Source organism: Pseudorca crassidens, chromosome 11 (genome assembly GCF_039906515.1).
Source record: "Pseudorca crassidens isolate mPseCra1 chromosome 11, mPseCra1.hap1, whole genome shotgun sequence".
Taxonomy (NCBI): domain Eukaryota; kingdom Metazoa; phylum Chordata; class Mammalia; order Artiodactyla; family Delphinidae; genus Pseudorca; species Pseudorca crassidens.
In genome coordinates, this window is record NC_090306.1 from 43,812,893 (window position 1) to 43,824,904 (window position 12,012).

Here is a 12,012-nt window from a genome sequence, read left to right on the forward strand (position 1 = left end):
TAATAAACCTTTATTTACTAAAACAGGCAGCCAGTAGGCTGTAGTCTGCCTACATAGTTTACACTGTTCAACAGAACCTTATGCAATGGTGAAATGCCTCTGTGATGTCCAGTATGGTGGCCACCAGCTACATGTAGCCATTGGCACTTGAAATGTGGCTAGTGCAGCTGATGAACTGAATTTTAAGTGTTTTTAATTTTAATTAATTTAAATTTAAGTAGCCACATATGTAGTGGCTACCCTATTGGACCATCCAGGTATAGAGTGCACCTAATACTCCCTTCAAGTAAAAACCTACCTCAAAATTCATCTCAACCAGAAAGCCTTCCTGACTAGCTTCTGCCCACGGTGTTCACTCTCTCTCTCGTATTTTATATCTAGTCCTTACTCCTGTTCATTCTGGACTTGCTGACATTTTGCTTAATAACTAATGTGTTTTATAATTTCTTTTGTGTTTATAATTCTTTCTTTCCCCAACTGAACAAAAAGTCAAGTACAGAGAATGTGTATCCTGATTATCATCATCTTCCTTCTCCACAGAGCCTTGTGTGGTACTTAAAATCCAGAAGGTGCTCAGAAAAGCCATTTTACCCCATGTACTTCCTTTACCAATCTCCCTGACAGGTGGTAATGTTTGCTCAAGACAGATGGTCCTTTTGGACCAGGATCAGCACTTACTTGGAGAATATTTCTACAATAGCCGATGACTTGTTCTTGTTGACAAGAGAAAGTTCTTTGGCCGTAACCCTCAATGATAGTGAAGTCCATTGCCGTCTATTAAATGGAGTTGATTCCATCTTGTCTACAGATACTGAAATACCTATGTGACAAAGAAAGTCAGAATATCAGACACAGAAGAGGATTCTCCAGCATCCAAGGACTGGCAGCGGTGTGGTGTTAAGTGAGAGAGCAGAGAGCCCTGGAGCAGCAGATTGTAGTCCTCTACCGGTTCTCTCAAAAACTGTAACCTTGGTCAGATGATTGAATTTGGGTTGTAGTTTCCTGTAAAATGAGAAGGTTAGATCAGGTAATCTCTAAGGTCCCTTTCAGTTTCCATCATTTTATGACTGACCCCACTGTGCAAACAGTGATTGGCCTTTCCCTGAACTTAAGCCTGTTCCAAAGTCACATTTGGAGTGAAATGTCCCACTCTTCTGAGTTACATCCCAGGGGAAGTACAATTGGCATCTCTGTAGAGTCAGGTCCAAATTAAGTTCTACCTACATCCAAGTTTTTTTGGCTGCCCTCTCTCCCCAAGTTCTGTAGCAATGACCACTTGGTGCTGGGGAGAGAGCTGTGGATACAGCATAGAATAAAACAAAGAGCATGGGCTTTAAGGCAAGGTAGACTTCAAATGAAATCAAAATTTTGTAACCTTGAACAAATTATATAACCTTTTCAGTTTTAGTTGGCTCACTGTAAAATGAGAATACCTACCCTTACAGGGTTTTTGATGTGGGTTTTAAGGAGATAATATACTTAAAATACTAGGCATTAATTATAGTAGTATGAAGAACATTTTAAGTATAATATATTAGTACTGGCTTCAAGTCAAAGAATATATACAGCCATGCCCTTGACATCACCTAGACCCTACCCATTAACTGGATTATTTGTTTTTGCCCCAGTAATTATCAAAGGAGTTCCAACCTTTGTTGGAGGTGAGATTAGAAATGAGTCAATAGTTTCCTTATTTGAAGATTGAACAATATAAATGAAAGTGCTACTTGTAGCTCTCCTGACAACCACAGAGCATAACTTATCTGGTAGAAAATATGGTTCATCAGGCACTGCTTCCAACAGCCTTGACAACAGCAGAACACACAATGTGCTTAACGAAGCAATGTGGGCTACCATTTCACCCTAAAAGTCCTGTGATGCAAAGTAAGTGATAAGTGACCCAAAAAGACCACACTACTTTTCCATTTGTAGTACCTGTTCTCCCCACTAAAGCCTTGTTTGAAAACAACATTAGTTTTGTTGTTTTTGTTTGTTTGTTTAAATCCCCGTGTTGTAAGACAACACTGAACCCTCTTATGGTAAGGAGCTCTGGTGTCAAGAGACACATGTACTAAATGGGAGTGTTGGCCCCATTACTTAAAGCTGTGTGTCCCTCCCTAAAACTTAGATTTTTCATCCATAACAACAGTACTTACTTCATGGTATCTTTATGAGGAATAAATAAGATAAAGAAAAAAAGACCCTGACATAGAATAAGTAAGCAATAAATGTTAGTTTTTTGTATTATCTCTTCTCCCTGGATAAAATAACCTTAATTCGACACATGTTCTTTGAAATAAACCTGCGTGTATCAAATAATATATGACATTTGTCTATCTGCTTTCCAGTTTGTAACTGACAGACCTACCAGACCTTGGCAGGCGTTTCTCTAACAAGAAAATGACACAGCTGTTTATTCAGTTAAACGTAATTATGTATAACCACAATAATGACCCTTTAAGCCAAGTCCACGAAATACGGAACAACACTTTTAGACATTATTTGGTACAATTATGCTTCCAATGTAAGTACAGGTATAAATGTTGTCAGTTCTAAAGGGATCAATTATGGATCAAAAAAAAATACAGAATATATGTTCTCATACTTGTTCATTAAAAAAGGAAAAGCATTAATGGAGTTAGACTCTAGATGCAAGAGAAGTTAAAGTAGGGAAAGACAGAATGAGGACACACTGGGAACAGCCTTGAAAACCATGCTAATAGGATTCCCTGGTGGTCCAGTGGTTAGGACTCAGTGCTTTCACTGCCATGGGACCGGGTTCAATCCCTGGTTGGGGAACTAAGATTCCACAAGCCGAGCGGCGTGGCCAAAACAACAACAACAACAACAAAGAAAACCACGCTAAGGAATCTGGACCATATTCCAATAGCAGAAAGAACTAGCCTGTGGGTGAGCAGAGATGAGATCTAGTTGTCATGTGTCATTCCCTAGCACATGCGTGACCTTCATGGCAAATGAAAAAAAGGATTTCCCTGAGCCTCAGTATCCACATCTGTAAGAAAAGAGCTCTGTAGTGGATTACCCAGTCTCAATGGTGGAACACTGGGAGTTTCTGAAAAAGCAAGTAACGTAATAAAAGCCATGTTTTAAAAGCTGATTCTGGGACTTCCCTGGTGGTGCAGTGGTTAAGATTCCGTGCTCCCAACACAGGGGGCCTGGGTGCGACCCCTCGTGAGGGAACTAGATCCCACATGCATGCTGCAACTAAGGAGCATAGCTCCCGCAACTAAGGAGCACGCCTGCCCCAACCAAGACCCAGCACAACCAAATAAATAAAATAAATAAATAAAATAAATATTTAAAAAATAAAAGCTGATTCTGCAGCAGTGTGTAACTTGATAAGACAGGAAAAGCTTGGAGTCTTATTTACTAGTCAAGAAGATCCTAAAACTGTCTAAGTGAAAGGTAATCAAGGTTTAAATTAGCATAGGTGGGAATGGAAAAGTGGGAAGAAAGAACTGAGAGTTCTTAGAATAAAACGGACTTAGGGTGAGAGAAGGAATCAAAGGTGGCATCATCGAACTTGAACCATTAGAAGGTTGTTGATGCCACTAACAGAGAGTACATAGAGGAAGAAGAGGAGGAATGAAGAGCTGTGCTTTACACATGTTGAGATCTACATGTCAGCAAGAAAAATCCTAGTGATACACAGCAGGGAGTTGAAAGGTTAAAAATCAGACTCTTAGAAGGAAAGGAACATTTTAAAACATCTAAAAACATCTAGTTACGCAAAGCACGTCTCAATCCTCACAACCACTTTAAAAGATTGGTTTTATTAGTGTACCTTTATGATGAAGAAACTGAGGTTCAGAGATATTAAATAACTTTACAGTGATTACTTAGCTATAAAGTAGCAGAGCTGGAATTCAAATCCATATTCTGTCTGATTCCAAAGTCAATTTTCTTTCCACTACGAGTATGAGTAATGATTAAGACCATCACCTTTAGCCAAGGTCGAAAACCGGGCAGCAAAATCTCTGAACTCACCTAGCTGCAACCCACACAAATGATCTTTCGGTAAGAGTGTGGTGGCAAGTATATTCCCAGAATGGTTAGCATCAGAGATAACTTTAAGTTTAGCATCAGAGGTAACTTTAAGTTGCTCTGAAAAGAATTTCAGAGAAACTTAAAGTTACCTTGGGCCTGTTTGAAATACTCTCCCATCATGAATATCTTGGCTTTCTGGGCTTGCATTAAATGTGTGATATCTCCCCCAACTCACCCACTCTGTCTCAGATGACAGTCCCATTCTCAGACTTCAGGACAACTTCCTTAATCCTAGAAATCCTGTTAAGAGTGAAAAGGGCATGTACAACACCTAAAAAAACTCTTCCAGAAGGATGTATTCGGTTTGGGCTACAATATCCTTGAATATTTTTTCCAGAAGCCCAGTGGATTTTAAGATCCAATCCATTGCATTGTCATATACAAATAATGACGGCAGCTATCACTTATCGGGCACTTACTAACTCTAATTCTTACAACACTCCTGGAGATAGACTATTTCCATTAAAAAACAAACACAAACAAACAAACAAAAAAGCCACCTGTGGTTTATTGAGGTTGAATAATTTGCCTACGGTCATCTAGCTAACATACGGCCCAGGCAGAATCCAGTGTTCAGACTCCAAAACCCAAACTTCAACTGTGAAGGAAGAACTGCTGGATTGGTAGAACTTTGTGCAAGAGTTAAAGGAAACAGATATAACAAAAATAACTCTAAGATTAACCTAGCCTCAGAGACTGGGACAGTGGTACAGCAAGTAATAATGCGATACATAGAAAGGGGAACTATTTGCTAAGAGGAAGATGCCTTCAGTTTCAGGTACATATGGCAGATTTTTACATCAAGAGAGAAATCAAGTAATCAAATCCCCCTTTTTACAGTAAGGGAATTAAGCCACATAAACACCCAATAACTCTCCCAAACTCACCAGCTAGTCAGGATGAGAGCCAGAGCTATTCCCAGTTCAAGGTTGTTTTATCACACCAGGTAGCTTGAGGTGGAACAGCTAAACCCCTTTGGGTGAGCTATAGCCTGGATATAAAGATCTCTGAACAAAGGTCCTTGAAAATAAAGGGTTGGGCAATGACACACTGGGAAATTTGGCCCCAGGTATCTGCTTCCTCAAGAGATTGCTTAGGGTGAGGCCTGGAACTGCTTGGGAAACCAGCTCTAATAAATTCATCTACAGCTTTACCTAACCAAGCGAATTGTCTCCCGGAAACAAGGCTGGGACAAAAGCAAATGAGCTGCCACTAATAAAACCCTGTTCTTAAAAATCCAATCTCATGGGATTGACATATATACACACTACCATGTGTAAAACAGACAGCTAGTGGCAACCTGTTGTACAGTAGCACAGGGAGCTCAGCTTGGTGCTCTGTGGTGACTTAGATGGGTGGGATCAGGGGTAGGGTGAGAGGAAGGCCCAAGAGGGAGGGGATATATGTATACATATAGCTGATTAACTTCGTTGTACAGTAGAAACTAACACAAGATTGTAAAGCAACTATACCCCAATTAAAAAAAAAATCCAATCTCAGTCATATCTTTCTTGCTCGCTCTCTTTTTTTTTTTTTTCCTCCTGAGATGGTTGCTTGTGCAACAGGCATAGTTGCTTGAACATAACCTCAAAATAGAGAACAAAGTACAAACTCACTTGTTAAGAAAAAATGTTATCTTTTAGAAATAGATTGTAGACTTAATTAAAAGAAAAAAAACAATCTAAAATACTTCAAGGTGCAAAGGGAAATTCTAAGCAAAAGCAACATGAAATGTGTTCCCACATAATTTTTTTTAGAATATAAACTACATTTATCTCTAAGGGTATATTTTTGTACAAAAAATAGTGACTAGGGCTTCCCTGGTGGCACAGTGGTTGAGAGTCCGCCTGCCGATGCAGGGGACACTGGTTCGTGCCCCGGTCCGGGAAGATTCCACATGCCGCAGAGCGGCTGGGCCCGTGAGCCATGGCCGCTGAGCTTGCGCTTCCGGAGCCTGTGCTCCGCAACGGGAGAGGCCACAACAGTGAGAGGCCCGCGTACCGCAAAAAAAAAAAAAAAAAAAAAGTGACTAAATTCACCCGGGCCATGCGGCATATGGGATCTTAGTTCCCCGACCAGGGATGGAACCCTAGTCCCCTGCAGTGGAAGCACAGAGTCTTAACCACTGGACTGCCAGGGAAGTCCTGATGTTGAAGTAATTTTAGATTTACACAGGAGCTGCAAAGATAGTAAAACGTTTCCATATACTTTTCACCTAGCTTTATCTTACATTACCACAGTACGATTATCAAAATTAAGAAATTAACATTGGTACAGTACTACCAAATAAACTATATTCAAATTTTACCAGTTTTTTCATTAATGTCCTCTTTCTATTCTAGCACCCTATACTGCACTTAGTTGTTGTGTCTCCTTAAGGCTCCTCCAATCTCTGACAGTTCTTCTGTTTTTCCTTGCCTTGAATGGCCTTGACACTTTAAAGACTACTGGCAGATATTATGTAGACTGCCCCTAATTTGGGTTTCTTGGTTTCTCGAATAAAAAGAACCCGGGTTCCTTGGAGAAGTGGTTGATACAGAGCTGGGGAAGGGCAAATACAAGATAAGCCTGGACAGGGAACTATCCTCAGTATCTAATAATAATCTATAAGGGAAAAGAATCTGAAGAAGAATCGATATTATATGTAAATGTATAACTGAATCACTTTGCTGCACACCTGAAACTAACACAACATTATAAATCAACTATACTTCAATTAAAAAAAAAGAGATGGGGACTTCCCTGGTGGTCCAGTGCTTAAGAATCTGCCTTCCAGCTGAACTCTGGTCGATCCTTGTTTGGGGAACTAAGATCCCACTTGCCGGGGGTGGGGGGCGGGCAACTAAGCCCACGCGCCACAACAAAAAAATCCTGCATGCCGCAACCAAGACCCAACACAGCCAAATAAATTAATTAATTTTTTAAAAAAGAGATGAAACAAAACAAGCCTGGAACATCTCTCAATTCTTAAAAAAAAGTTGTTTTTTTTTTTTAAATATGATGTTTTCTCAGATTAGATTGAGGTTATAGTAGTCTTCTGGGGAAGACTACTACAGAGCTGATGTGCCTCCTCAGTGCATCATATCAGAGGATACATGATTTTGATATCTTATTACTGATGATGTTAACCTTGATCACTTGGTTAAGGTGGTACCTGCCACGTTTCTCCACTATAAAGTGACTATCTTCTTCCCTTTATATCCCTTAGTTCCCCGACCAGGGATCGAATCTGCGCCCCCTGCAGTGGAAGCACGGGAGTCTTAACTACCAGACCACCAGGGAAGTCCCATACTGTGGTGTTCCAATGGTGATTTTCTGTTGCCCTCATTCCTTCTACATTTATTAATTGGAATTATTATATAAGGAAGAATTATCCTATAAGGAGGAATTACCCTTTCTCCCTCATTTATTTATTCAATCATTTATTTATACTCGTACAGACTCATGGATATTTATTTTATTCTCTGGGTTATGATAATTCCTGGATTATTTTATTCCCTGGGTTATGTTATTTTGTTGCATAGATTATTCTACCTTGGCCATTTGGAGCTCTTCCAGCTTGGCTCAGGTGTCCTTTCAAGATGCCACCAATTTTTTTTTTTTTTTTTAAGCGCTTCCTCACTTTCTAGCTCTGTAAGATGTTTCAGATTCATCTTGTGCTTGCCCTGCCCCAGCTCTGGAATCAACCACTTCTCCAAGGAAGTCTGTTTCCTTTTATTGCAGAAACCAAGATCTGGACATTAGGTGTACTCATTGCTACGGAGATGTCACTGCTTCTAGGCTCTCAGGGGACAGAACTAGGAATATATGTATGTATATTAACCCATATATATATATACACATCTATATTTCTATATTTATCTCTATATTTACCTATATATATTTATATATAAATTTATAAATATATACATATATATTTTTAAACTATAAATTCATAGTGATACTTCTGACTCCAATCTAGCATCACAAAATTCATTCTAGTATTCCCTTTTATTTATTTGTAACTTCTTTCTCTGAGGGTGAGAAGCTTAATTTCATAGAATGTGGAGCGAGATCTAGAATCTCCAAAATGATGCCATTGCCAGTTTCTACTCCCTTGATACACCATATATTTCTTCTTTACACTTAGACTGTTATCCCTTCCTCAATATATTCACCTTTCAAGACTCAAGTGAAAAGACTCCCTCCTCAAAGAACCCTTTCCTGAACTGCCCTAGCCTTCTCCCAATCAGCATAGGTCACTTCCTCTGCCTTATAATAATTTTATAAATCATACTCAATAGAAAGTTTCTTGAGGTGAGAGGATAGATCTACTTTGCCTCTTGCCTTCCTAGTATCTTGCTTTTTTTAAATAGAAGGAACTCTATAAATATGTCTTGAATAAAACTGCATGAAGGTTTCAATTTTATCCAAAACACTATTAGTACAAAAAATGACTGCCATTATATAGTCCTAAGGCAAGTTGAGACGGTAAATATCATTTTTCAGAACTGTGAATTAGTAATTTTAGCTTATTCAAACTCTGAGATAAACTCAAATGATATGAAAAAAGAAAATGAAAACACTAAATAACTTCAAATACTATGCATAAAAGGCTCACTACTCTATTATTCAGCAACATGGTGACATACAAGTCTATAGCATGTTAGAATAATCATTGCTACTGTTCTTGGAAGAGCTTCAGCCAGGTCTCTGTAGAAACATATATCCTAGACAATGGGGAAATTGTAACAATGACCAAATTCCCCAGGGTCAGCAAGGATATAGATATTTGCATCAGGTCAGAGTTACCAATAACATTTGTCTCTTTCTTATCTCCTCTATAAGAATATTTTGTTCTTAAAAACACTAAGAGGGGGCTTTCCTGGTGGTGCAGTGGTTGAGAGTCCGCCTGCCGATGCAAGGGACACGGGTTCGTGCCCCGGTCCGGGAAGATCCCACATGCCGCAGAGCGGCTAGGCCCGTGAGACATGGCCGCTGAGCCTGTGCGTCCGGAGCCTGTGCTCCACAACGGGAGAGGCCACAACAGTGAGAGGACCGCGTACCGCAAAAAAAACACAACAAAACAAAATACTAAGAGGGAGGGCTTCCCTGGTGGCACAATGGTTAAGAATCCGCCTGCCAATGCAGGGGACACGGGTTTGAGCCCTGGTCTGGGAAGATCCCACATGCCGTGGAGCAACTAAACCCGTGCGCCACAACTACTGAGCCTGCGCTCTAGAGTCCACGAGCCACAACTACTGGGCCCACGTGCCACAATTGTTGAAGCCCGCGCGCCTAGAGCTGGTGATCCGCAACAAGAGAAGCCACCGCAATGCGAAGCCCATGCACCGCAACGAAGAGTAGCCCCCGCTCGCCCCAACTAGAGAAAGCCCCTGCACAGCAACGAAGACCCAAGTCAGCCAATAAACAAATAAATAAATAGACTTTTTTTTTTTAAGTTTTTTTTTTTTTGCGGTACGCTGGCCTCTCACTGTTGTGGCCTCTCCCGTTGAGGAGCACAGGCTCCGGACGCGCAGGCTCAGCGGCCATGGCTCACGGGCCCAGCCGCTCTGCAGCATGTGGGATCCTCCCGGACCGGGGCACTAACCTGTGTCCCCTGCATCGGCAGGCGGACTCTCAACCGCTGCATCACCAGGGAAGCCCCCAAAAAAGTATTATTAAAAAACAAAACAAAACAAAACAAAACAAAACACTAAGAGGGAATTCCCTGGTGGTCCAGTGGTTAGGAGTCCGTGCTCTCACTGCTGAGGGCCGGGATTCAACCCCTGGTCGGCCCTCAAGCTGCATGGCGTGGCCAAAAACCCAAAACAAAACAAAACAGAAAAACACTAAGATCCAGGGCAAAAGTAACGAAAAAAGAAGTTGTAAAACTGAGAAGCAATTTCACTGGAAACTGCTCATCAAAGAATCAGAGCAATCTTCACTAGGCAGTTACAAATATTCACCCTAAGCAATTCACATGTTACTATTCCAGAGATAAAAGAAGAAGAAAGTACCCTCAGATATAATCTTTCCCCCTACCTGGCCTATGTCAGTGTCACAATACTGACTCTTCTATCTTCCCCAGACCCTAACTTTACCTCCACCTCTGACTTTGCCCTAAAAACATGCTCACATTTCTGGGGTGTGTGTGCGTGGAAATTTGTATATATGGATTAAGGAAATAATCCTTTTTTCTCTTAAGCCCTTTCCCCCCTCAAACTACCATCTCACCTTGCTCCCATCTTTAGAAACTTAGTTTCCGGGTCCTCATTGTTTCCACTTCCTCATCTTCTATTCATCCCTCTGCCCACTTGGGTGTAGCTTCCACTCCCACCATCCTGTTGAAATTATTCTCCTGAAGACCTCTTACTATCAAATCCAAGGACCATGTCTCAGTTTTTATCACTCTCTGTTGACATTTGAGTTGTTGATTAATCCCTCATCTTTGAAATTGTATTTCTCCTTTTTTCTTAAATGGAACTCTCCTGCTTCCTTTCCTATCTTTTAAACCATTCACAATTTTCTCATGGAATCCTCTCTCCCTCTCTCTCTCCACCCCTGTTCCTAGACATTACTCAAAGGTCAGTATCTCTCCTCTCTCTGGGTAAGCTCACCTATGCTGAAGTCATCAAAGGTTACTTACACCAAATGATTCCCAAAGCTGTATCATAAGCCCTAACCTTCCTGACTTTCCACTGTATGATGGATAGCTTCATGTGTCACATAAATACACAACATAATACAGCCTAAATCATATGTATCATCCTCTTACCATTACCCTTCAAATTAAGTTTACTTAACCACAGATAATTTTTCTCCAAAGATGAGCTGGCATATGAATTTTTGCTTATATAAAATAAATAACATAGCATGAAAGACAGTATAACGGTAACAAAATGTGTACAAGGTCTGAAGTCAAAAAGAGGACTTCCAGGGTCTCACTCTGCCTCTTTCTAATTGTGTTGACCACAGGCACTTGATTCAACTCTCTGAAGAGTATACCATCATTAACCTTAGCTCATCAAAAATGCCTAACATGTGACACATAGTGAAGAGAGAATGGCATAGGGGCTAAGAGCCTGGGCCTTCCTCCGTACATGTTGCTCCCTCTGTCTGAAAATACTTCAGACCCTCCCTGGCCTTATGATATAGGTCCCAGCTTAGATGACACTTTCCTCCAGATGCTTTCCCTAACCCCGAAGACTAGGCTAAGAGGTTTCTCTAAAGTTTCCAAAGGACTAGACCTACCCCAACATTGATCACACTGTATTTTTTGGATCACATTGTATTTTAACTCTCAGAACAGTGCCTGGCACATGGGTGGGTACTCAAGTATTTGTTAAATGAAGGGAGGTTTACCAGGTATCTGAAATCATTTGTTGGATTCACCTATTTTTATAAACTAGTACTTTGGGGGGGAAAGAAAGTGAAACAAAACAGTGGGTTATGTCTGTTTATTCCGAGATAAATCATTCCAAATAATGGGAAACCAGAGGATATAGCCACCGAAAAAATGGTCTCTAGCATTAAACTCAGGCCTAATAAAACGTAACCTTATCTATACAGATTGTTTTAGTTCACTCCCTCTGTTGGAATATTTCAGGTATTTTCTTACAAATGCTATTTCTTACAAATAACTGGCTCTTCAGGTAATAAAGCTAAATAGTAATTCTAGAAACTAAAAGAGAGCTAAGATGAGAAATAAAGAGGGGGGAGACTTAATTCAATAGGTCACTCAAGTGTTCGTAAGAAGCACCCAGGAAGCTTGTTTAAAATACACATTTCCAGGTCCCATGCCACAATTCTGATTCATTAGGTCTGGAGTAGGGTCCAGGAAGACCACATCTTAACAAGAACCTTGAAGTGATTCTAGTGTTGGAAGTCTCTCCCCATCATATGCTGGAAAGCACTGAAATAAAAAGGTCTAAGATCTATACGTATTCCAAGAAAAATGGAAGA

General features: G+C 40.5%; 1 protein-coding gene across 2 annotated transcripts in view; it reads right to left on the minus strand.

Annotated features, from left to right (window-relative positions):
- LIMA1 (LIM domain and actin binding 1) overlaps positions 1-12,012 on the minus strand; it is an 83,150-nt gene that overhangs the window by 53,537 nt on the left and 17,601 nt on the right. For both annotated transcript variants that reach the window (XM_067696510.1, XM_067696508.1), the window contains exon 2: positions 679-820. In XM_067696510.1, the coding sequence (XP_067552611.1) occupies positions 679-797 (119 nt within the window). In that variant the 5' untranslated portion in view covers positions 798-820. The remainder of the gene's footprint in view (positions 1-678; positions 821-12,012) is intronic.